Source organism: Oncorhynchus masou, chromosome 2 (assembly GCF_036934945.1).
Source record: "Oncorhynchus masou masou isolate Uvic2021 chromosome 2, UVic_Omas_1.1, whole genome shotgun sequence".
In the NCBI taxonomy this organism is placed as follows: Eukaryota; Metazoa; Chordata; class Actinopteri; order Salmoniformes; family Salmonidae; genus Oncorhynchus; species Oncorhynchus masou.
The window spans coordinates 28,028,571-28,056,126 of NC_088213.1; the positions used below are offsets into that span (position 1 = coordinate 28,028,571).

The 27,556-nt window shown below is 41.7% G+C and overlaps 1 protein-coding gene across 2 annotated transcripts; it reads right to left on the bottom strand.

Annotated features, from left to right (window-relative positions):
- Window positions 1-5,373: 5,373 nt before the first annotated feature.
- On the bottom strand, window positions 5,374-27,556 carry kif18a (kinesin family member 18A). 2 transcript variants are annotated; one of them, XM_064991777.1, is made up of 18 exons: window positions 27,353-27,556; window positions 26,635-26,967; window positions 26,156-26,313; window positions 25,875-25,979; window positions 25,639-25,749; window positions 25,314-25,511; window positions 22,773-22,949; window positions 22,470-22,544; window positions 22,251-22,360; window positions 21,253-21,415; window positions 20,932-21,096; window positions 16,464-16,585; window positions 15,367-15,635; window positions 12,902-12,961; window positions 7,034-7,439; window positions 6,518-6,607; window positions 6,300-6,397; window positions 5,374-5,751 (listed from the first exon to the last, which is right to left on the bottom strand). In XM_064991777.1, exons 2-18 carry the CDS (start codon window positions 26,942-26,944, stop codon window positions 5,615-5,617), a joined length of 2,754 nt encoding a protein of 917 aa, XP_064847849.1. In that variant the 5' UTR covers window positions 26,945-26,967; window positions 27,353-27,556; the 3' UTR covers window positions 5,374-5,614. The 2 variants fall into 2 exon arrangements, with proteins under 2 accessions (XP_064847849.1, XP_064847841.1); XM_064991769.1 differs by having other exon boundaries at window positions 22,773-22,952.

Below are 27,556 nucleotides of genomic sequence, written 5' to 3' on the forward strand. Positions count from 1 at the left end.
GATAAAAAACCCCTGCTCAAAATAGATTTTAAGCTTGCAAGAGAAAAGCTTGATACTGTTTTGTCTGTTTTCCCTCCCTGATTACCAAGAACAGAATTCATTCCTACCTTCACAATCACTTTAGAAAAATAGCATTGTTCATTTCTACACTGCCGATACAATGCTATTCTGCAGAGTGGTTTACAGTAGCTTGAATGGTAACCCGAGTCTTAATGTATTTAAGTGTATGCAAGCAAAGAGTAATTTAGTATTATATAGTAACATTTAGACTAGATGATGTTTCCACAAGGTGCATTGAAGAACTTGACTTCTATTTGTCTGTTGGTGAGTTTGTGTTCTGTTGACATTCTCTTCTTTTGTGGTTTATAATGATTGTTATTACTTATTTTTATACTTGTACTGGACCCTCCTGAGAATGAAGTGGTGAATCTTAAGAGGTTTTCGCCACTCTTCTTTTTGGTAATAATTTTGGGTGATAATGACTTTCATACACATAGTATTATGTCACCTTGCCTGATCTCTACGTTTAATATATCCTTTTTGGATTTGGGTTGAGAAACAGACTTACAGAAACACAGCCACATACAAAGATAAACCGAACCAAGACACTCCACAGAGAAAAGTGTAGTAAAGTAAAAGCTGAAAAACTACTGGAAGAAAGAAGGGGGGTGACTGAAACAATAAAAAGCAACTCTTCACTCAAGAAGAAGTCTTAAGTCTTCAGTTTCTCTAATTAGTCAGGAGACTAAAGGATCACAGCTGTGACGCACTGCCTTGTGGGAGACGGCAGCATTGTAGGAGGGGAGTGCGTATGTTTGTGTGGGAGTCTGTGCTTGTTTTCCTGCTTACTAGTCATGGAAACAGAAAGCTGCAATCTGTCTAAAACTTCAGCATCTACCCCCCAAACCATGTTCTCTCGCGCGCTCAGCTTTATCAATAGTAGCCTCCCTTAAAAGTCCAGCCAAACTCACCTCAGCTGGAAAATTATACAAGATGCAACCTGACAATAAAAAACATAGGATCTAGGAAAGTATGGGAATAAAGGTTTCATTTTGTCATATCAATGTTTTTTAATAGTACAACTATAACTATAGCAGTTAGCAGTATTCATTTGATAATAGTAGGCCTGCCCCATTATTCTACAGTAGAAAATCTGGCCGTTGATGAAGTACTATAACACATTTACGTCTAAATTAAGGAAGGCATTTTCCAATGGGTTGGCAGTATACACTCAGTATACCAAACATTAGGAACACCTTCTGCTCCCAGAACAGCCTCAATTCGTTGGGGCATGGACTACAAGGTTCCACAGGGATGCCAGCCCATGTTGACTCCAATGCTTCCCACAGTTATGTCAAGTTGGCTGGATGTCCTTTGGCTGGTGGACCATTCTTGATACACACAGGAAACTGTTGATCTTTAAAAAAACAGCAGAGATGCCGTTCTTGACACAAACCGGTGCACCTAGCACCTACTACCATACCACAGGAGGTTGGTGGCACCTTAATTGGGGCGAACAGTAATGACTGGAGCGGAATCAGTGGAATGTAATCAAATACATCAAACACATGGTTTCTAGGTGTTGGGTGCCATTCCATTTGCTCCGTTCCAGCCATTGAGACATTCTCCCCTCAGCAGCCTCCACTGTACCATACCCTGTTCAAAGGAACTTACATATTTTATTTTGCCCATTCACCCTCTGAATGGCACACACAATTCATGTCTCAATTGTCTCAGGGCTTAAAAATCCATCTTTAATCTGACTCCTCCCCTTCATCTACAGTGATTGAGGTCTGCACAACGCATCACCGGGGGCAAACTACCTGCCCTCCAGGACACCTACACCACCCGATGTTACAGGAAGGCCATAAAGATCATCAAGGACAACACCCACCCGAGCCACTGCCTGTTCACCCCGCTATCATCCAGAAGGCGAGGTCAGTACAGGTGCATCAAAGCTGGGACCGAGAGACTGAAAAACAGCTTCTATCTCAAGGCCATCAGACTGTTAAACAGCAACCACTAACATTGAGTGGCTGCTGCCAACACACTGACCCAACTCCAGCCACTTTAATAATGGGAATTGATGGGAAATGATGTAAAATATATCACTAGCCACTTTAAACAATGCTACCTAATATAGTGTTTACATACCCTACATTATTCATCTCATATGTATACGTATATACTGTACTCTATATCATCTACTGCATCCTTATGTAATACATGTATCACTAGCCACTTTAACTATGCCACTTTGTTTACATACTCATCTCATATATACTGTACTCGATACCATCTACTGTATCTTGCCTATGCTGATCGGCACCATCACTCATTCATATCTTTATGTACATATTCTTTATCCCCTTACACTGTGTATAAGAAATTAGTTTGGAATTGTTAGATTACTTGTTGGTTATTACTGCATTGTCGGAACTAGAAGCACAAGCATTTCGCTACACTCGCATTAACATCTGCTAACCATGTGTATGTGACAAATAAAATGTGATTTGAAGTGGATTTAAGGTGACATCAATAAGGGATCATAGCTTGCACCTGGATTCACCTGGTCAGCTTATTTCATGGAAAGTGCAGGTGTTCATAATGTTTTGTACACTCAGTATAGGCTTTGGGTATTTATTGTATTAAATTAAAAGTGGTCTGACTTAAAGGGACATTGTGCAGTGACGTTATAAAAGGAAATAAGGTTTTAGTTTAAGTATAAAAAAAAGACTTACCTTCAAATTATTTTACGCATTTAAACAGATGTCATCTTCAAAAGTCACAACACATAACATGTATTGTCTCTCTGGGAGGTGAGATAAGACAAAGATACCAACATGATCCTAGATTCTACCTGCAGTTGCCAAGCAACATCCACCTACAATCTCTCAATCTGTCCCATTGGTCAGTGGGTAAAACGCAGTCGTCACCTCATTGGCTCAGAGGAAGTTAATAAACTTTAGTCAAGACCTGCCTCTCCTGGAGAAAAAGCAAAATGAAGAGTTTCTTGTTAATAAGAGGTGTCAGTACTTGCGCAGCAGAGTGTGGATATTAGCATTGAGCAGCACAGTGCACAGACATTTCAGGGGTGCTCAAAATTAAACGTTTTAAAATAATAACTTAATATATTTATGATCTTCCAACTCATGATATATGGCTGGCAGGCTAGAGGCTCGTGTAGATATTTGAGTGGTGGTTAGCTAGTCTAGACTCCCTGTGTTGCTGCTGCCCTGACACGTGCAACTTCCAACTGAAGAAGGGATGGAGTCGAGTCAGAGGGTCGTTGATTCAGGTGCTCTTCTTTATGTCTTTCTGCTTCTGTGCTGCGCGTATCAGCCAACCAGACCGAGTGTTGATGACGTAAATCAAGTATTATCGTGTGTTAATGAAATGTTATGCTGCTGTGGTAGCTTGCAACACACACTTGACCACTGACCGCATCTCAATCAATGCAAGTTTGGATAACCGGCGTGCGCAATCTCCATACAGCGCAGACTTGAAAACAGGCACAACCCGGGCGCGCCGTGCTCTGTACAGAGCAAACCAACAGGCTATCTTGACGTCATGACGACTTGCGGGCAGTGGGTTCAGAACAACTTTACAAAACAATATACAGTGCCTTCAGAAAGTATTCACATCCCTTGACTTTTTCCAAAATACATGTTAGAATCACACCTGCATTGTGCAATATTGGCCCATTACCCCTTAAAAAAAATATTCAAGCTCTGTCAAGTTGGTTGTTGATATTTGCTAGACAGATATTTTTAATCCAATTTAAGTCAAAACTAACTAGGCCACTCAGGAACATTCAATGTTGTCTTGGTAAGCAGCTTGTGTATATTTGACCTTCTGTTTTTGGTAATTGTCCTGCTGAAAGGTTAATTTGTCTCCCAGTATCTGTTGGAAAGTAGATTGAACCAAGTTTTACACTAGGGTTTTGCCTGTGCTTAGCCCTATTCTATTTCTTATATCACAAAAAACTCCCTAGTCTTTGCCAAAGACAAGCATACCCATAACATGATGCAGACACCATAATTGAACATATGAAGTGGTACTCATTGAGGTGATGGATTTAACCCAAACATAACTTTGTATTCAGGAGTTAATGACTTAGCAGTATTTTATTGGCTTATTGCAAACAGGCTGCAAGTTTCGGAATTTTTGTATTCTATTCATTCTCATTTATGTTATTATTGTGGGATAACTAATGTTGTTGCGCCATCCTCAGTCATCTATCACAGCCATTAAACTGTTTTAAAATCACCATTGGCCTCATGGTGAAATCTCTGTGGTTTCATTCCTCTCCAGCATCTGCGTTAGGAAGGGTGCATGCATCTTCGTAATGACTGGGTGTATTGATATAACATCCAAAGTGTAATTAATAACTTCAACATGCTCAAACGGATATTCATGTCAGTTTTATTTTTTACCAATCTACCACTAGGTGCCCTTCTTGGTGAACCATTGGAAAACCTCCTTTTTTGTACTTGAAATTCACTGCTCGACTGAGGGATCTTACAGAGAATTGTGTGGGTTACAGAGATGTGGTACTCAATTAAAAATGGTAAAAACACTTATTGCACAGAGTCCATGCAACTTATTGAGCACATTTTTACTCCTGAACTTATTTAGGCTTACCATAAGCTTTTCATTAATTAATTTGTAAACATAATTCCTTTTTGACATTATGGGGAATTGTGTGTAGACCAGTTCCAGAACAAGCGGTGTGTGTGGGGCGGGCGGGCTGCGCACCAGGCATTGAGCTTCCTGGCTAAAAATAAAGAACAACATTGGATGCTGTGCAACAGAAAGACTGAATTCAAAGTGATGAGTTGGCATCTTTCCAGACATAATGTAAGTCTGATTTTTTCTCTGAAGATATATACAGCCATTACAAAAGGGAGCTGGTATCAAAGTGCATGTACAACACCTATTGTTAGAGCTGGTAGAAAACAACATGTATTTACTTTAGAGTGGCAACTAGATGGGGCTCAATACAGCTCTCAGTGAGTAGGAATTCTTAACACTGTTCAACTTTAACAATATTTTATGAGCCTTCATTTCTGTTTATGTGTAGCCTGATATAGAACAGTGAAAAAAGTTCCACAGGTGAATGAGTTTCCCTATACAGATGAGTTACAAGCAGAATGAACGAACATCACAAGTCTCCATGTCAACAGCATTCACATGCATGGCCACATGACTTGACAGTAAAACAGCCTGTCTGATAACTCAATCTGCCTCTTCCGTTCAATTTTACATTGAAAGGAAATATATGTACAGGGAAAGGCTCAGAAATGAACCATTCGAGAAAAAAAAAAAGATTGGAAGAGTTGAATTATTCATGGTAAAAACCATCCACATACATTAGTAGTTAAACATTTTATTACTAAATAACAAATTATTGGTACAACAAATATTAATGTAGAAAATCATGTAAAAACATTAATTCTACAAACTAAAATAAAACTAAGAACAACTTCAGAATCATACACAATTCAAGCAAAAACGATTCAAGAAATCCATAGGACTTAATTTCTCTCTCCATAGCTACACACAATTCCCCAATATCTACACGACATCAGCAACATCTGGTCAAAAGCAGGTCTCACATCCTCTTTGTCACACTCTTGAATTTCTGGGAGGTTTTATAGAATATGGACTTTTTTCTCTGAACATCCATGAGGTGAAGATTCCCCTCAGAAACACTCCTCATAACTCTTCTGGGCTCGTTCTCCTCTGACCCTAAGGAGAAACACAATGCTTAGATAGAGCCCCAGTCTGTATGGGGAGCTTCAAATTAAATGTTTTTCCGTTGCAGTGTGAAAAATCCCATCATAAAAAAAGTTGGTTATTTTAAATGACAAAAATTGAATAGTAAAACAAATTGCTGTCTAAAACACATCACATCAAAAGTATGCAATCTGATGAGAAACCAAATTCTGCAGTTGTCCAAAAGCCAAACAAAACCCTTCATAAAATACACGCCATACGTAACAGGCAGACAAGCGCCTTCATTGTAGATTTAAAAACAGCTTGGTTTTCTAAAAGCTTGTGTCCTTCATAACAGGCATATAAAAAAGCATATTCTGGCCCTGCCCTGAACTTTGTGTTGCAGCTGACAGATGTAGGCATAAGCTCTGCATGTAAGCACCACTAATTGAAATGAACATGGGGATTTTAGAGGGGGGAAAAGCCACACATGAATATATTTTATAAATAGTGAATGAAAGCAAACTACACTGTTTCCCTCGGTCACTTCAGGGGAGAAACACTGGTATTGTTGCACTCACCAGCAAAACGACGCACTCTTAGTGGTCTGCTTGCTACTACTGTGGGGTCCTGCTTTATGCGCTTGGGTGCTGAAATGATTTCCTGCTCTCTGCTGCTGCTACAGGGGGAGATGGAAACACAAGAGATGAAATACGTTAATATCTGAGCAGCACAACACTTCCTTCGCTGATCCTTCACTAAGAAAAATTTATTTTGAGTATGTCACAACCACACCTACCAGTTTATTTTGCGTTTGCCCTGCGCAGCCGAAGTCATGGCCATGTAGGTCTTGCCACGTCGGATGTCTAACAGAGACGGTATCTCCAGTCTGCGGGAAACAACAAGTCAGGCAATGTCACTTTCCTTCTCAATATTTGAACAGTCTCTGACATGTGACCAAAACATAAACAGACTGGAATGAGTACCGCACTCTGTTACATTAGACAATTCTGAGCTCTCTCACTGCCACTTGCTCGTACCTAAAACTTAAAAGACAAGGCAGCTCAACGTTTAGAAATAAGTACTTGGACGGGCTCGAACCCGAATACAATTTCTGCCAGTCTGTGTCCTGGGACAAAATGTGTTAAATAAAATTGTGAATCGTTGTAAGAGGCAAAAGAAATATATATATATATACAGAGAAAGTCTTAATCTATGAATGTACGCACTGTTTTACATTGTTCAGCAGCTAATATTAAACTGGATAGTTGAAATGCCGGAGTATGATGACCATCTTAGACAATACCACACCCACCTTTTGGGGGGTTTGCTCATGTCATTGGCTCGGGGAGCCTGCTGTTGGCTTGGACTCAAGGGGCACGAAGTCTCAGCCTGATGATTGGGGCTACATTGGTAAAGGATGGCGGTAGCGTTGGCAAGATCTGCTTCATTGTCTCCATCTTCAATGTCAAATGTCATGTTGGGGTCATTGACTGCAGAGTGCTGGAGAGGCAGGAGTGAAGGCCTGTTGAGTGTACTGCTGGCCTCTGGAGTGTAGAGCAGTGGAAACATCCCCTCCTGTCTTAAAACCTCCTGGAGGACCATGGGAACCTGCGCTGACGCGGAGACAACACTCCCAGGGTTTGGTGGAGACACTGCCAGCTTCCTCCTGGTAGGTTTCTTGGGAATTGGTTCCATCACTGTCACCTGGGCCGATGGGCCTAGAAAACAACATCAATAGGATTTCTTTTTTATGAAGAAGCCAAAGAACCAAACAAATTTAAGCCTATACATGATCAAATAAATTGCTAAAGTTCCACAACACACTTCATCAAGGTCAATTCCATTTCAATACAGTCCAATCCATGTACTGCGAATTGACAAGGGGATTTTTTTCAATTCTGGCCTAACTCTACAAATCACTTAATGAATTGAGAGGTCAAATGGAATTGTAATTGAAAAAAAAAAATCATAAACATCCTCCACCAAGCACTTACATGGAAGTATTCAGTGAGGTAAGATCTTTGGAATGTTGCGGTTATAAAAATGTAAAGGGTTCCATGTTTTACTTGATAGTCACATCTGTTCTACACACATTTATATGGGGGCGTTCTATAAGCTTCTTCCTGAACTGGGTTCAGGGTTCATCCTGTTCAGCCAGAACACTTTCTGTTAGTGGTTGGTGAGGTCTTGCTACTTGGTTTACTAGTTTGAGCTCAAGTGCAAGATAAGAATGCACAGGGTCCTGTGTGGCTCAGTCGGTAGAGCATGGCACTTGCAACGCCAAGCGTCGTGGGTTCGATTCCCGCTGGGGCCACCCATATGTAAAAGTAGTGGCCCCAGCCGACTTGTAAGTCGCTTTGGACAAAAGCGTCTGCTAAATGGGATATATTATTATTATATATTATTATCCAGTCTAAATCACAGTAGGCTGTCGGCTTCAGCATTGGGTATTCACTAACAACATGGCAGTAGTTTGACATAGAAATGTCATACATGGCCCAGGGATGAAAGATTATTTTATATCCCATGACTGGAACTGGAGTCGATCTTAGATTGGCAGGAAAACATTTTGCCTCGAGGTCCACATTGGGATGTCGAAATTCAGTGCTGCACAGATTTTTTTATGACCGATATGTTTGTCAAAAATAGATTTGCGGTCATGAAAAAGGGCAGTTATTTGAAAATAGATATGTCCATTACAAATTTTCACATACGTTCTATCTATTCCTAGACATTCAAGTGTGGTCTGGAGTGTTTTTATTTTAACACCCCAAATAATCACCCTCCTGGAGAACTTTAACCCCTGTATGGCCTTACCATCTGTGTTGAAGCACCATACTCATGTTTTAAGAAAATAAATCACATCTGAATAGATCTTAGGTGGCACCGGTATAAAAAGACAGTATCACCACCATTGAAAGATGAAGGAATAACCTCTCTGTAAAATACTGAAAGGAGAAGTCGATGTCTGCAGTAGGCCTAATATGGGTTCTCATCTTTTGGCAGTTGGAGAAGTGTAGAGGTAGCCAAAGAAAGTGAACCTGGTGACCTTTACACAGTGCAGACATTAATCAGAGGTGTAAGGGAGTAAGGGCCGGGACACACTCACAAATTGAGTTTCACCAGTCCCGACAAGCCCTGCTAATGTGACATGGAAGATGGCTAAGTAGGGGAAAGAAGAAAAGGAATCAAATGAGGCAAAATGAAAATATAATTCGATGTTTCAAAGAAACCAAGACTTAAAGCCCTCAGAACAGCCTCAATTAGTCAGGGCACAGACTCCACAAGGTGCTGAATACATTCCACAGGGATGCTGGCCCATGTTGACTCCAATGCTTCCCACAGTTGACATCAAGCCAACTTGACACCTTTGGGTGGTGGACCATTCTTGACTCACACGGGAAACTGTTGAGTGTGAAAAACCCAGCAGCGTTGCAGTTCTTGACACAAACCGGTGTGCCTGGCACCTACTAACGTACCCTGTTCAAAGGCACTTAAATCTTTTATCTGGCCTATTCGCCCCCAATGGCACAGATACACAAGCCATGTCTCATAAATCCTTCTTTAAAACGGTCTAATCCCATTCATCTACAGTGATCGAAGTGGATTCAAAAAGGGACTATAGCTTTCACCTGGATTCACCTAGTCAGTCTGGTCAGTGTTCATTAGGTTTTGTAAACTCAGTGTATATTTCCACACCACGAGGTTGGAATAACTGTTTAATAACAGCAGTTTGAAAAGACAAAAATTTAAGCTGTTTTGGGCTGCCCTGTGACGTCGCCAAGCGGTAAACTAGTTAATGGACCAATAAGAGTTCTAAACCACTCTGCCAATAACAGCTAGTTTTCCCCTCCCCACTCAGACTACAATTCTTGCTTGAGAAATTACTCTTTGCTTATGGAATACAATCACAGTAAGATGACAGTAAGATGACTTAATTGTTATCCAGAAATTATTTGATACCGAGATAAAATCTGCTGCATTTGGACTTTAACCAATCAAGGAAACATAACAAGGCCACATAAAATCCTTATGGAACACAAAGCAAGGAATGAGGGGAAACAACTTATGGCCGACAAAGCAGGAGTGGACATAGGATAAGTTATTTCATGGTATAAGTGGTTCACACTCACTAGCCATAATTGATGACTCACACGCTTAGCAACCTGTCGTACAAAGGATACAGCTACACTGAATGGATCACCATATTAGTCATCAGTGAGGATGAGTCATACACACGACATACTGTTAGTCTTGATCAAATGACCAATAATTAAGATACAACTAACTTTACATACAACTGATTAAATGGGAATAATTGATATAGGCTACACAATACATTTTTAATATACACCAAAGTCGTTTTAATAGAAAACTTGTCTTCCGTTAACCGGCCAAATGTTATGAATAGAACTTTGGGATTTCATTCTGTAATAAGAGCTTAAACGTATTAACATGAATAAATGTGTTTTACGAGAATAGGAAGACTATGATAAAACCTGGCTGAGATTGATTATGTCACCTAAAGAACATACGTTAGCAGGGTTGTTCGAGGTTAATGGCTGGTGTGTAAGAGTAAAGTGGAGAGCACGTTGCATCAGAGCACGAGTAGGCAGACTCACTTGTTGCAGTGAGACACTGCGGCTGCATCATTTACATGCTGCTGACCACAGCCCTGTGACGCCGCTTCCTACCTACTACATTTTACTGAGGAGGAGGCAATTCCCAGAAATGTGAACTGTGTGGTGGTGGATTTGACATATCAATTTTCCTACCCACCCCCGCACAGACAAAATAGGACAACCAACTAAATTGTTTAATGTAGAAGCTTTTAAGTGACAATGCTCACATTTTTTAACAACACACTTGTGTATCATAAAAGGGAGGGGGGGATATGGAAGATTAATGGACCTATTTATTCATACGAAGAGCAGAAAGCAATATTTAGGAAATTTGAGTCACAGCTCAGATAGCAAGGCAGGATGAGGGGACAGTGATAAATGGTACCGTTTCTGATGGAGATCTGGCCTGGCAATAAATGGCAGCCAAGTTCTTTCAATCACATATTTTTAGCTTGTAGGATTAATACATGCATGAGGTGCTATTTCTGGTGGAGACTGCACTGTATTAGGGTCGCTTGGCTGCTGCCTCCCACTTTATCGCTGACGGGGAAGGGGCGTTTACGCTTGCCTTGCCTACCTGCTTTTCCCTGCAGTGAATTTGCATTTTCATGAATGAGGTTTGAGCAGCCTGGGTTGGGAGGGCTGGATGATGGATTGACTGAGTACAAGATATGGAGGAAAGGGGGAGGGGGGGCAAGGAGGAAGAGAGTGATAGTGCAGGAAAAAGTAACTGGCACAGAATGAGGTTAGAGAGAGAGAGAGAGAAGAGTGATTGAAATTGTGTGGGCCATCCTGTGCTGATGGGTACAAGGCATTGGACTGGTGGGGTGCAGAACCCTATTGACAGGGTCATGTGTGGTGACCTGCCCTCGTATCCACTTAGAGATGGTGCTGTAATGAGAAGGTTGGAAGAGGGAGGATCTCCATACTCAATCACTGATGCTAGTTGCACAAACACAGAATAAAACAAGGATTTCACACTAAACAGGTAACATTACTTGGACAAGATCTTATTTCATATCTAAAATGTAAATCATAGTCCACAGACACAGAAGCGATAGTCCAGCGTCCCATTGTGACAAAGCTACCTGGATCTGAGACAACCATCTGCTGGGGACACAAAGCCCAAACGCGCACCGCCCCACAATTCCCAACCAACTTTCTGGTCTGGTACGCGTCCTCTACTCATTTGAAAGATTTGACAGTTGGCGAAACTGTTTGAGGTGCGCTCAGAATGAGAAAAGTATGAAAGCCGGTCCAATATTCTAGAACACTACAGTGCAAATGTGTATTGGTTTTGGACTATGATAAACCCTTAAGGCCATTCATGTAATGCACAATCACAAAAAGCCACTCTGAAGTAGATAAGACATGCAAACAAAATAGGGCTGTGACGATCATGGAATTTTGGATGACGGTTATTGGTCAGCCAAATGACCGTGGTCACCGTTATTACAGCTCGAATAGCAAAATAAAAACACACACATCTCCTCTGCTCTGCTCCTGACTGCATGTGCTGCTGCCTGTTTGCTACAACACCTTGCTTGTTTCAGCAAGGAGTAAAGTCATCACATTGTTAACAGTCCATGTTACCGTAGAAACAGACTCAACCGTACAAATGCCTGGCCGTCCCGTCTTCAGCCAGCCGTTCCACAAAAAAAAAGGTACAACTTACGAGGGTTATTTTATTTTCATGGCGGTTAAACAGTAATTGTGCCAGCCCTAGTAAAAAGTGTTTTTAAAGCCATTTCCTGTTGCGCTGTGGTCGTCTGGTGTTGTTTTCTTTAAAAATGTAGCCGACGTTTCCCACAATGTGTTTCAATCAAGTGTAGAACATCTGTTCAGCAGAAAATATCATTACAGACAATTTGGACGGCCATATTTCACATACTTCCTTATTGTACTTCCCTAAAGGTTTTTCCAGTCCTTTTCTTTCTCTAAAGGGGTCTCGAGTGTCATTTCATTTTCACAAAATATCTTTAGTTCCAGACCAGAAAGTCTGCAGTGCTGCACAACTGGAAATCAAATTCTATTTCATGTCGGAATACTTTTTGAAGTTTCTGTAACAGTTTGCCGATTTTATTTTTCCTCGTTTAAGAATCAGTTGAAGTGCCAATTGATATCCCATCATCTCGAGGACGGCAGAAGGGAAATTAAGTTGTTACACTAAACACCAGTGATCAGTGGGAATAAAACAAAAACCACTGTTAATCCACAAATCAATATTACTAATTTCTCACTTCAGTTTGAGCACTACAGAGGGGATGTTTAATATTGTCAGTTCATTATTTTAACCATTTCAGTTCTTGTGGTCTTCTGAAACAAGCCTTCTCTGTTAACATCCCAAGTTTATACTAGTGAATCCTGAAACCAGTTTTAACCCAACTGAAATTGCTGATGAACAATTAACAGCTGAAACAGAGCTTTTACCACAGGAGTGATGACTTTGATGGACATATTTGATCCCCTCGGACTGTCACTATGAAGGATTCCATGTGGCAAGCTGTTAGATTAATGACCAGGTTAGCAGGCCTGAGGGAGAGTAAAGACAGGTTTACCTTTCGATGATGGATTGGGTTGAAGGCGCAGCGAGACTCTCCTCTTATGTTTCTCAGCACCTGAGTGACAGACAACAGTATGTTCAACAACACAGCCTCCTTCATGAATACCATGCCACCCCCGCAGTTATCAGCACAACACACAGCATGACTAGCATCACAGCTCAGCCTGCACAGTTATCAATAGAACAGACACAATCGTGCCTCAGCATTTGGCTGTGGTAAATGTGAATAATCATCATGAACTGTGTAGCAACGTCTGCGATTGTACACTTGCCTGGCTAAAAAAATGGGTAGCCCTTTACACTTGTATCTGTATGTGGGTTGAAAATGTCAGCTTTGGACATTGATAAGCTCTTAAATTGGAACAGTACAGTAACATGCTATACGTGACGTCAGAACTCAGGCTCTGCACTTCACAGCTCTGTATGGGTTTGGACTGACAGCCGTTCTGAACTTGAGCACCGCACACGACAAGAAGTTGCCCCAATCCCTCCTGCTAATTGGGCAACTTTAGAAAATGTTTTGTCTGAGTGAGGGAAATGCTGTAAATTACAAGGACTCTATGTATTTTGAAAGATGTGACTAAGGATTATAATAAATACTGCTTTGATGGCATACAAGCAAGCCCAACACCCATGAGTCCTAATGTGCACTTCACATTTCCATATCATTAAACGTATGTAATATACATTCTCAACGTTTATGATTACTATGTTTGATGTACAGTTACAAGATAACCTGGCGTTATACCCTGAGTTGTCCGGAACAGAAGGAGCCTGTTTGTTGTATTGTGAAGATTTGCCGCGAACCAGGCATTTGGATTTACTCATGAATCCATTCTGTGCGCATATCAAAATTACAATCTGTTTCTCTGAATTGCTTTGTGAAAGCCTAACACTAAGATCTCATTTTAGAATTTTGCTAGTCATGTTGGCAATAGAACAAGCGCTCAAATTTCACCCACTTGTCCCAGATTGTTAAAAAACAAAACAAGTGTGTCAAATTACTGTAAATTTAAAAATGCTCATAAAATCAACAGTGTAATGTTTGGATTCAGTCTTGTGTCAGCTGAACGGTTGGCCTCACCTTTAGTCTAATAAATTCTCCATAATCTCCAAACTGTTCCCTTCTAACTTCTACATGATTATGCATTTCCATATTTTTTCTTTAAGAAACATTTCAATGTAGCTCTATCCCTATCCAATTCCCACAAGTGTAAGGGAGTAAAGGTTCAATGCAGCCATTTTTAATCAAAATATGAAATCATTTCTGGGTAACAATTAAGTACCTTACTGTGATTGTTTTCAATTAAAAATGGTCAAAAAGAAACAAATATTGCTTCTTAGCAAAGCGCAATTTTTCAAGCAAGAAGTTTTCTAGGACTGTCTGGGAGTGGTCTGAATGGAGAAGGGAAAAATAGCTGTTATTGGCAGAGAGGTTTGGAACGTTTTCTAATTAACTAATTTACCACTTGGTGATGTCACCAGGCAGGCCAAAATGCCACCCCACCAAAACAGGCAGACATTTTAGACGGTCTTTTCTTAAACTAAAAATGGGCGTCATCATAATCTTTACAATTTCATAGTGTAAATAAATAAATAAATATATATATAAAATGCAGGAAATCAGGTTTTGATTGCACTGGGCATTTAACTAAATGTAGCTTTAAATATATAATAACAGTAGTCTTCAGGATAGTCATTGCAAGGTGAAAACAGAGGGAATAGAACAAACAGACGGGACCTATTGAGATCTGGTATCATACATTTGTGCCCATGGCTTGTGAAAGGAGGGTCAAATTACAGGATATCACTCAACTACAAGCACAAGTGGACAGAGCCAAAAATACTAAATAAAAGACACAGGGAAACAAGCATGTGACAGGTGCAGGGGGACAGGTGCGGGGTGCACCTGCTGACATATGATGGACAGCAACATAGTAATTAAGTATTGCTGGCCAGCTTTGGTTCACGCTCCATTGTCTCTTAGGGGCTGAATGTCATGAAAGGAGGCCTGATGGCGCACTGGTGCTGGGTTATACAGGGTGTGATAGGACCTGGAGAATGGTGGCTCCCGTGTGTGTAGTTTCCCATGATCAACAGTAAATAGAGCCCAATAGCCCAGGGCCACCAGATATTGCTGTATGGCCACTGGTGGCCTGAAAATAAAGTACACTACAACAGAGGATTAAACAGTCAACCAGGGGGGGTATACTACAAAGCAAGATCAATGGCCAGCTAACGTGCCAAAATATATTTAGATTTTCTAGAAAGAATGGGCATGGTCTAATTAAATCATCAACCAAAAACACATATTGAACTTGAGCTTTCTTAATGAAGCAGAAAGTCAATAGCTTTGTAGTTTATCCCTCAGGGGGAAATTACATGTCATCGTTGTCACTGGGAGTTGAAGCTAAGTCTGCGTTTTTTAAAAACAACATAAGATGTGAAGTCATGACTTACTACTGCAGGGACTGTTTTGATGGGGACAGATGAGGTGTGAAAATGACAGGATAGGTACGAGCTCTGGCCTAAGCCTGGAAACCTCAGCCTGGGTCTCCTCGTCCTTCTGTTCCCCGGCCTTCTCCTGATCGGCCCACACCACACCCCTCTCCCTGAGGACCAGGTGCTCCAGGTCCTGGTTCTCAGCCTCGTCGGCAGCTGTGACCAGGCCCGACCCCCTCAGCGTCCAATACTGTCTGCTGTAGGCAGGCAGCAGCATATGCACCATTCTGAACAGAAGAAAGCATTAAACTCAGGCTTAAAAGATGTTCTGTTGAGTCAGTATCACAATCTAGTGTAAAGTTGCCAAAGTGAATTTTGTTGCACATGTATGCAACACCTAGTATAGTATAATTCAAAAGACGAACCGTCTCTATTCACTAATTCATATAAGTAAGCGATAACGACACTGTACATTCTCTGGAGGTAATGTATGACACCGGTATGGATGGCACACATCCATTCATACTCATATAGTACAGTGTGAGTCACATGACTCATACTCCATTTTTCATAAATATTATTTCATATCATTCCCATCTTAATATGTCTGTATCTACCTGACCATATTTACCCATTCATGTAGGATTGAGGCCTGAAGATTCCTTCTAAAACCTGTAGCAATATCTGTACAACAGATGTTGTGGAGTATTGGCTCAGATTGACTTAAGTCTACTTGACAGGTCTGAAAAGTCTGACAAACCCCTTTAAGACTATCTTATAGTAATATCACTGCATTTCCACTCTCTGTCTTCAGTGGATACAGGTGGATGATTCAACTCTGACACGCAATGCCAGGCTTTTGTTCCAGTCCTGCTGTAGTATACCAGACTCCAGCAATCAGCTGCTCAACAGGAACAAAAGCCTGCACACCCAGTAGCTTCCAGCTGGAGCGTTGGCTTGGCCACATGTTTTACTCAGTAAGTGAGGTATTTTTCCACTGTTTTATCACTGGGGTGAAGAGTATCAAATACAACAATGAATATCGGTATGGAAGTCCAAGTTTTGGTATGACGACAACATTACGTGTTTAATACTGAAAAAGAAAAATGACCTACTTTTTAGTCTGTTTGTTCTCCTGGTCCTGGATGCCGATGAGGTGGGTCATTTGCTCAATGTGCTGCTTGAGGTCCTCTACCTGTAGCTGGAGCCTGTGGCAGTGAAGGTCCTTCTGGAGTACCTGGATGGGAAAGTGGAAGAGCTGCTGAAATGACCATGAGGGAAAATATTGAGTAACCCTGACCACAGCTAGAGAACAAGCTGGCAGGGAGTCATCAGTGACGCACAAGACAATGAGTCTTGAGGGGTTTATTTTGTGCCATGCTTCATCTCTGAGAACCTGTCTTCTGGGTAAAAAAAGCTGTCATCCAACTATGACGTAAAAGAGTATACGAAACGACAGCAGAGAGAACATTTGACAAGCGGATGAATCATTGTTCTGTGCCACTTCCTAGAAGAGGGATGATAAAGAGAAAATAAACATCTACATGGTTTTAGGTAACTGGCTGTGTGAGGGATGCATAAAGATCATTGATCCATTCACCTCAGTCATCCACCAGAGCAATAATAATAATAAAATAAGCACAGTTCTACTCACCCGGAGAACAGATGGAAGAAAATAAACAGTCACAACAAGTTGGTACGTATTTGCAAAAAATAAATACACACACACACACTGCTCCAAAAAATAAAAGGGAACACTAAAATAACACATTCTAGATCTGAATGAAATATTCTTATTAAATACTTTTTTCTTTAGATACTTGAATGTCCATGTCTCCTGATGTACTGGCCTGTCTCCTGGTAGCGCCTCCATGCTCTGGACACTACGCTGACAGACACAGCAAACCTTCTTGCCACAGCTCGCATTGATGTGCTATCCTGGATGAGCTGCACTACCTGAGCCACTTGTGTGGGTTGTAGACTCCGTCTCATGCTACCACTAGAGTGAAAGCACCGCCAGCATTCAAAAGTGACCAAAACATCAGCCAGGAAGCATAGGAACTGAGAAGTGGTCTGTGGTCACCACCGGCAGAACCACTCCTTTATTGGGGGTGTCTTGCTAATTCATTGTCAATCAGTGTTGCTTCCTAAGTGGACAGTTTGATTTCACAGAAGTGTGATTGACTTGGAGTTACATTGTGTTGTTTAAGTGTTCCCTTTATTTTTTTGAGCAGTGTATATATACTTTTAAAGTAGCATAGAGTTCACTTCCTGTGATGCGTTCCCAATTCTCTCTGGGGGATGAAAAAAATTACATTAAAAAGGGATAGTTCACCTTAACTATAAGTAGAACCATTTCGATGTATAATTAGCAATTAGTTTATTATATGGATCTTATCCAGAGAGTCAGCAACCAAAAAGAAGGCTTAGTTTAGGTAGCTTACAATTAAGCAGCATTGTCAACAAATCTTCACAATCCCTCCTGGATTTTGTGAGGATTTTGTGTGATATTTGCAGGAAACAATGCACTGACAAGGAAAAAAGTGTGTTGAGACGTGTGGCTTGATTGAATCATATAAATGTGCATGATTGTTTAAAATTGAAATTCTTTGCGGACTCAAAAGGAACACCTACAATTGAAGACGGAAGTGTACATACACTTAGGTTGGAGTCATTAAAAATCGTTTCTCAACCACTCCACAAATTTATTAACAAACTATAGTTTTGGAAAGTCGGTTAGGACATCTACTTTGTGGATGACAAGTAATTTTTCCAACAATTGTTCACAGACAGGTTATTTCACTGTATCACAATTCCAGTGGGTCAGAAGTTTGCATACACTAAGTTCACTGTGCCTTTAAACAGCTTGGAAAATTCCATAAAATTATGTCATGGCTTTAGAAGCTTCTGATAGGCTAATTGACATAATTTGAGTCAATTGGAGGTGTACCTGTATTTCAAGGCCTACCTTCAAACTCAGTGCCTCTTTGCTTGACATCATGGGAAAATTAAAAGAAATCAGCCAAGACCCCAGAAAAGAAATTGTAAACCTCCACAAGTCTGGTTCATTCTTGGGAGCAATTTCCAAACGCCTGAAGGTACCGTGTTCATCTGTACAAACAATAGTTCGCAAGTATAAACACCATGGGACCACGCAGCCATCATACCACTCAGGAAGGAGACGCGTTATGTCTCCTAGAGATGAACATACTGTGGTGCAAAAAGTGCAAATCAATCCTAGAACAGCAGCAAAGGACCTTGTGAAGATGCTGGAGGAAACAGGTACAAAAGTATCTATATCCACAGTAAAACTAGTCCTATATCAACACAACCTGAAAGGCTGCTCAGCAAGGAGCACTGCTCCAAAACTGTCATAAAAAAGCTGGACTACGGTTTGCAACTACACATGGGGACAAAGATCGTACTTTTTGGAGAAATGTAGTCTGGTCTGATGAAACAAAAATAGAACTGTTTGGCCAGAATGACCATGGTTATGTTTGGAGGAAAAAGGGGGAGGCTTGCAAGCCAAAGACCACCATCCAAACTGTGAAGCACGGGGGTGGCAGCATCATGCTGGGGGGTGCTTTTCTGCAGGAGGGACTGGTGCACGTCACAAAATAGATGGCACCATGAGGCAGGGACATCATGTGGATACATTGAAGAAATATCAGTCAGGAAGTTTAAAGCTTGGTCACAAATGGGTCTTCAAAATGGACAATGACCCCAAGCATACTTCCAAAGTTGTGGCAAAATAGCTTAAGGACAAAGTCAAGGTATTGGAGTGGCCATCACAAAGCCCTGACCTCAATCCTATAGAACATTTCTGGGCAGAACTGAAAAAGCATGTGCGAGCAAGGAGGCCTACAAACCCAACTCAGTTACACCGGCTTTGTCAGGAGAAATGGGCCAAAATTCACCCAAAAGACTGAACATCGCCCTCTGCAACTGGATCCTGGACTTCCCCAAGGTGGTAAGGATAGGCAACAACACATCTGCCAAGCTGATCCTCAACACGGGGGCCCCTCAGGGGTGCGTGCTAAGTCCCCTCCTGTTCACCTCCGACTGCGTGACCAAGCATAACTCCAACACCAACGTTAAGATTTCCGATGACACAACAGTGGTAGATCACTACAACGATGGCCAGTCTATAGGGAAGTCAGAGACATGGCAGTGTGGTGCCAGGACAAGCACCTCTCCCTCAATGTGAAGACAAATTAGCTGATTGTGGACTACAGGAAAAGGAAGGGCGAACAGGACCCCATTCACATCGACGGGGCTATAGTGGATCTGGTCAAGAGTATCAAGTTCCTTGGTGTCCGCAATCCCAACAAACTATCATGATCCAAACACACCAAGAAAGTCATAAAGAGGGCACGACAATGCCTTTTCCCCATCGGGAGACAGAAAGAGTTGGCATGGGTCCCCAGATCCTCAAAAAGTTCTACAGCTGCACCATCGAGAGCTGCATGGCATCCGACCGAAGGCGCTACAGAGGGTAGTGAGCATGGCCCAGTACATCACTGGGGCCAAGCTTCCTGCCATCCAGGACCCATATATTAGGCGGTGTCAGAGGAAGCCCCCCCCCCCCAAAAAAATTGTCCAAGACTCCAGTCACCAAAGTCATAGACTGTTCCCTCTGCTATTGCACAGCAAGCAGTACCGGAGCTCCACGTCTTGGTCCAAAAGGCTCCTTAACAGCTTCTACCCCCAAGCCATAAGACTGCTCAACATTTCAGCAAATGACCACCTGGACTATTTACATTGACTGACCCCTGCCCCCATCCTTTTGTTTTTACACTGCTGCTACTCAATGTCTATTTCCTACTGTATGCAGTCACTTTCCCCTACCTACATGGACAAATTAGCTGGACTAACCTTTGCCCCGGCACCCCCTGTATATATATACACATACATATACACACAAATATATATTTTACCTTTATTTAACTAGGCAAGTCAGTTAAGAAAAAATTCTTATTTTCAATAACGGCCTAGGAACAGTGGGTTACCTGCCTGTTCAGGGGCAGAACGACAGATTTGTACCTTCTCAGCTAGGGGATTTGAACTTGCAACCTTCCGGTTACTAGTCCAACACTCTAACCACTAGGCTTCCCTGCCGCCCCCTATATAGCCTATTTAATGTTATTTTATTGTGTTACTTTTTTTATTTTATTCAAGAACTCTTTCTTGAACCGCATTGTTGGTTAAGGGCTTGTAAGTAAGCACTTCACAGTAAGGACTACACCTGTTGTATTCGGTGCATATGACAAATGCAGTTCAAATCAAATTGTGAGCCCTCTTTTTGTACTGCGGTGATGGGTCAGCTTTGTGATAACATTGCAATGTTTTATGCAGAAATAGTGCAGTGATTTGTCAAATTTGCAAGCCCTCACATAACATGCAGGGAATTGTTGATTTAGCAACAACAACAAAAAATATGATCACGGAATCCTGGAGAGACCATCTTCCTCTACATTTCCCCTACCAGTACATGAACAAAATAACCCATATAAATCACACCACTAATACCACCCCTGGGTCAAGAGCTACCATATCTCCTGACCCCTCCAGCAGTTGCCTCACCACTGGTGGCTGGGAGTCCTGTCCCAGTAGCTTCATGTCATTCTCCACGCGGTGCAGCAAGCCGTTGTTCTCAAGGAAGCGCAGCTCAGCCTCCTCCAGCCTCTTGCGGATGTGCTGCTGCTGTGTGAGCAGGGAAGCCAGCTTGCGCTCGTGCTTGCAGGTGGCCTATTCAACAACAGAGCCTGTCAGATTGGGATACGACAAAGGAGTGTATGCACTTTAAAACATCCATCTATCACTGGTACATCATAAAAGACATGCTCCTTCTGGGACCATTTTCTGGCTAAAACAACATGGTGATAAGAAGGGCCTTTAACAGACCTTCTCAGTCTTGTCTTTGGCACTGAAGAGCTGGGCCTGCTGGTTGCACTCCTCGCTGTGGCGCTGACGTAACTCGTTCTCCTTCAGCTGGCGCTCCAGAACAAGGTGCTCCCTCCTGATCTGAGTGCGGCTGGAGAAAATGCTCTGTAGGGACTCTGACACCCTATCCAGAAAAAGGAGCAACCAGCCATTTATCATTAAATGGAGTTTTTGCTTAATAATGGAGGGCAAATATTTATAAAAATTCAAATGTTTCAGTGTTTGCACTTCCTCAAGTAAAAATCCAATGTCATGTTATTGTACAACTCAACAGGTTGAACAGTGTTCAAATCAGGCAGTTGCCCTGGATCACCCCCAGCAGATTTGATCTAATAAGGCAGAGGCCTTGCAACAATGTCTCATTCTAGTAAAGGAAGAGGGGTATGCAGGTAAATAAATAAACAGACAGTGGAGAGCAGCCGCTGAGATGTGACTGCACTCTCCAATGTAACCCCTGTGACGTAGGAGCCGCCGTGGCCTTGCCAGACTGATGAATTTTTTATTGTGTGAGAAGCATGCTGCCTCTCTTCAGAGCCTCACATTGTGCGAGTTGTGAATTCTGATGCCGGTGAATGAAATGCGTGGGAATGAGACTCATTCAGCTTTCCACCCCCCCGCCCTCTCTCCCTTTTTAAACAGATGCCACTGCAGCCCTTAGAGGGGACTGAAGGAAAGACATTTTTAGCTACTATCGATATATTGTGTAGCTTTATTTACGTGGCTCACAGCTGCCCCTATCAAAAATGCAGAGCAAGCTCTCCACCCACCAGGTCCTTGGGCTTTGTACTTTTCCCTCAACATTATAAATTATCTATGGATTTCAATTAAAGTGTACAAGTTTAAAGAACAACACTCAAGTGTGGTGCATATTATGCATAACAGAACTTGTATTACTATATAAATACAAGTTTTGCCTTTTGGTTGTTGCATGCACATTGGCACAAGAAATAAGTGCTTACTTGTGAATCTCTGTTTGGTTCTGACTGGAGATGGTATTAGAGCCTCCAGGAACGAGAGGGTCCATCTTCCTCTCCTCATATTCTTTCAACTTCTTCTTCAATTGAACGATCTGAAATGGCATAAACCATTGATACATTTCACAATTTATGTCCACACTTTTTCTGACCATAAAGGCCTCCAGTCTGTGTAGTAGAGATGGGTGCTTCATCTTATATTACCTCTTCTCGCTGCCTCTCACATATCACTGCATACTGGCCGATGTGACTGTCCAAGCTGACAACATTCCTCTTGAGCTAAAGGACAGGTAGATGCATGTAAAAATGCATGGAGGGAGAAAGAGGCATTACCAACAGAAATATTGTAAGAAATGCCATGTAGTACAAGTTTCACTGTCAAAACCACCTCTGAACTTATTTTTGGCTTTAAAAAAAACAGAGTTTATTACAAATGAAGGTACACTAAAGAGAGCACGGCCAAGTAAATCCTAGAACATTGTTGGGATGGGTGTGTAGTTTACTGACCGATGATTTGATCTCTTTGGCCCGGTTGGCGTATTTCAGTGTGTTGTGGGTGTCGTCATAAGATTTGGAGGAGGGGCTAATGTTGGCGATCATGACCGTCCTGCAGTTCCCGCCAAGAGAATCTTTAAGGAGTCGTGTTAGCTTGCTGTCCCTGTATGGTATGTGGGCTTTCTTACTCTGCTAAAATAAAATAAAAATACAGCATTAGCCAAGAAGAGTAAAAGTGCAAAACAGGAAATGGTTAGGCCTACACATTCAGGTTTGAGGTGGGGAAAGGTCTGAAAAACCTCACTGGACATTAATATTTTTATTTATTTATATCAATTAATTCAAACTTGCTTGCGTTAAAAATGGAATTGACCACAGTCCTATGACCCTTTGGGACTCAAGGCATACAGTAAATGCCCAGTGACAACACACAAATAAGGCTGTATAGGGGGGCATTTTAGAATAGTCAAATACACTGAATGTACAAAACATTAAGAACACCTGTTCTTTCCATGACAGACTGACCAGGTGAATCTAGGTGAAAGCTATGATCCCTTATTGATGTCACTTGTTAAATCCACTTCAAATCAGAGTAGATGAAGGCGATGAGACAGGTTAAATAATTATTTTTAAGCTTTGAGACAATTGAGTGATGGATTGTATGTGTGCCATTCAAAGGGTGACTGGGCAAGGCAAAATATTTAGGTGCTTTTGAACGAGGTATGGTAGTAGGTGCCAGGCACACCAGTTTGTGTCAAGAATTGCAACACGGCTGGGTTTTACATGCGCAACAGTTTCCAGTGTGTATCAAGAATGGTCCACCACCCAAACAACATCCAGCAACTGTGGGAAGCATTGGAGTCAACATGGGCCAGCATCCCCGTGGAACGCTTTCGACACCTTGTCGAGTCCATGCCCTGACAAATTGAGGCTGTTCTGAGAGCAAAATGGGGGGTACATATATTAGGACGGTATTCTTAATGTTTTGGATATACACATTCTTATTGGCAGATGGTAACTATTTGTTTCCATAAAAACGCCCAAGCACATTATCTTCTGCTGGTGTGAATGTGCTATGTCTGAATTCAGCCTGGCTTCACTAATGGCACAGATGCGTCTTGAGTACATTACATCTGTTCAGGTGAGTCACAGTCGCATGGAGATTCAAATGGCAGGAATTACTAGGAACTTGCAGAGGAAAAGTGATCTGCAATGGGCTGGGGGCTGCCCAGCTGTTCTCCCTGGCCGAAACCTACATCTGGAACCAGGAAACCCTTATATTTCCAGCTGATCCCATGGGAGCTCAAAGTTTGCAGCTTAAAATGAGGTTGTCCCAATTAAGCAGAGTGAGTCTTTCACCAGAGCAGGATTTACAATGTACAGAGTAACAGCCTGAGAGAGAGGCTAAATATGCAACTGTAATTCATGGCCATGGGACCAGTCCAAGCTGGGACATCAAGGTGTCATTCCCTAAAGCGAACAACGGTGCCATAAAAATATACAAAACAAAAAATGTCAGTACAGCGGTGGCATGTTTGTGCAGCATTTCCTAAATGCAAGTGGCCTGCTTGTGGAATCCCCAGGGACAGTGTTAAACCGAGACGACTCAGTGACAGGTTAATGTATGCAACTGGAATGAAATATTACCCAAATACTTGGCTTGCTAACAGACCAAGCAATGCTCCTTGAATCACAGGGAGCTGCTCACTTTTTTCTGGCAATGATTGAGCAGGGGAGTATTGCTGCCAGTAGGATGTAAAATTGCAATCAATTAAACAAAATACAGACAAAATGAAGACAGAATAAATTAGACTAGACCGACCTAAATATCCACAACAAGAAAAAACATTATCTTAAAAAATGCAGTGTGACCACAGAAATCAACTGGCAGAGAAAATGAATGACAGCAAGGGATAACCCTAACACCATTCACTGGAGGGATAAACATAAGATATCAGTTGTAACACTAGGGTAGTGGGTTCAATTACCGGGACCACCCACAAATAAAATGTATGCACACGTGACTAAGTTGCTTTGGATAAAAGTGTGTGTGTGGGGGAATGAATTCAATAGTTTAAAATGACTAAACCAAATGGAAACTGTGTAGAAAAGATAATGATCCTACATTCATGCGGTTTCTTGACTGTGTCCAGCTCGCTTATAATCCAACAAAAATGAAAGCCAGACAATCTGGGAGCATTGAAAATTCCAAAAATGATAGTGCTCCATCTATCTATCTTTAGCAAATTTTGATGACAAGGAAATAGAAGTTTCAGTGCATCCCTTTGGACTTCGAACACCGAATGCAGCCCCCAGGGCAAAATTAGTTTGACACACCTGTCATAGTGTTAAATCTAGACATAAGTTTGTGTATTCTCAGTGGTGAGGAAGCAGCACCAAGGACTGCTCAACATTGTTTACAAGTCACACAGTAATGCCTCTGAGTTTTATTGTCAAAAGATCAACCAGCATTATGAATTATATTGTATACTATGAGCAGAAAAATTTCCTTTGATTCAATCAGAAACATGAATCAAGATGCTTTACACATACCTTAGGGTCAGCCAGAGCGTTGATGACATTTCCCAGGGCAAGGAGTGAACGGTTGATGTTAGCGCCTTCCCGTTGACGTGCTCCCTTTGCATTGGTGGCACTTGCTCGCTCGGAGCCAGCGAGGTCAATCAGGCTCATTTTGGCCACACGGACATTTGGATTAAGGCTAGCCGTCCTGTCCTGTTGCTTCAAGTAAATCTAGTGGGACAAGAACACCAACAATTTCATCTTCACCTGTCCAGTGACTGCAGTGGGTAAACCTGACAGACAAAACGTCTGGTAAAGGAGGAAAGGTAGATGACGCCACTCCATTGAAATAGCCTACCTGAAATACAGCATGGGACCGTGACGAGGTGGCATTCATGTCAGTGGGGTGCTGCGTTCTATTCCGATTGCCATAATCCAAAGCTTCAAGGATGTGCTCAGCAGACTTAGGCTACAAAAGAAGTCACATGAATACTTTTAAACAAATAAAACCAGAACACATAAATCAAAAAGAGATGTAAAAAATAAAAACTACAACACACCTGACAGACAACAAATAACCGGTTGATCACTAACCTGGTGCAGAGTAAGGCCTTGGATAACCACTCCTTTCGAGGGGTCCTCCCTCACTGCAAGAGGGCCCACATTAGCCAAGAGGTCCCGGATCTGCTCATTATAGACCTGCAAACCAGTTATGACAAAAACTTGACTGATTTCTATTGACAATTTAAATCCTGATTGTTCATTAATAAAATGTGTTTCTTTAATTCCCAGGTATGATGGAGGAAGATATTTCCTTGAATTCTGTGTAAATGTATTAATTGAAAAATCACAGACAGACAAAATCAAAGAGTTACCTCAAGATAAGAAAATGCTACATCAAATATTTTCTCTTCCTTGACTTGATCCATACGGCTGAAGAGCTCCGTCATGGTGCGATACATCACACCCGGGTCATTGCTTGAGCCCAACATGGTGTGTGTCTTGCCTGCTCCTGTTGCGCCATAAGCAAAGACTGCAACATTTCAGAGAAGGATTAGTAATTAAACATGATCAAAACTTCCACCCAAATTAAAATAAATCAGATTTTGGTAGGTTTAAATGTAACACCAAATGTATTGGAATTTAACTGCAAAATGGAGTACAAAGATATAGGCTACTGTAGCATACTAATTACTATTTCTAAAATGGGCCTCTGTACTATGACATTCATTTAAATTAAGCTATTTGTAACACTGTTTACACAAAGTCCGTCTCAACGTGCACATAGCCATAGGCCTACTAATCAGATGGTATAGTCCTGTAAAGATTAGTAAGCTTAGGCCTATTTTATTACCTGTACAGTTAAAGCCATTCAACACTCCATCAAGTATCCTTTTAGTGGTGTTCTCAAAGATATCCACCTGAGAAGAATCCTCCCCAAAAACATTATCAAAGACAAATTTCAGGTCCTTATTGGCTCTCTTGTTGACATCTCTGTTTCGAACTCTTGGTCCCCCGAAAGATGTCATTTGCTGTTCCTTGGGGTCAAATATTAGCATGTGGTTGTCCACAACTTGGACCACATTCCTGAAGTTCTCGCACTTCTCATTGTCGTTAGTTGGCCGCACACGAACAACCACTTTGACATGGCTGCACACGTCCATGACTCTTCTTATTGTGTATTGATCTAGTTGAGAGATCAAAAGGAAGATGCTTTAACTGACTAAACTCCAAGGTGAAAGATGTTTCTGATATACTCCAATGGAATGGCTGAGGCCAGGCTTTGTGGAATTGGGCGTGGCCAGATGTAATAACATAGCTAGCTACTTGCATTCGACAACATTACATTTTAAGCAGTGAACATATACAAATATGTTGTTACATAAAGAACAGGGCGACTTGAATGTTTCGTGTATTCGTCGCCCATAGTGCCTTGTTGTGGCTAGCTAACATTAGCAGTCAACAAAGAGCCATATAAACTCCGAGCGAAAACAGCAAGTGCTGCGAGTTGTAAAATACATCGTAAACATTACTTTTGCTCTGGAGCGAAGGATAATACACCCAAAGCTTACCTTAGACTCTAATGTCTCACATTTGCAATTGCGGCTTGTTAGCAAGTAACGTTACAGCCACCGCTACTTTTTCTCCCAAGACGAGCGCGTCTTTTCAAAAACAAGCCCCCTCTTCTTTCGCAACAGCTGATTGGCTATGCACCTTGAGTGACGTCGGTGAGCTTGGTGTTGCCGTCATTTGATTGCAGTATTGGTGTAGGAAGT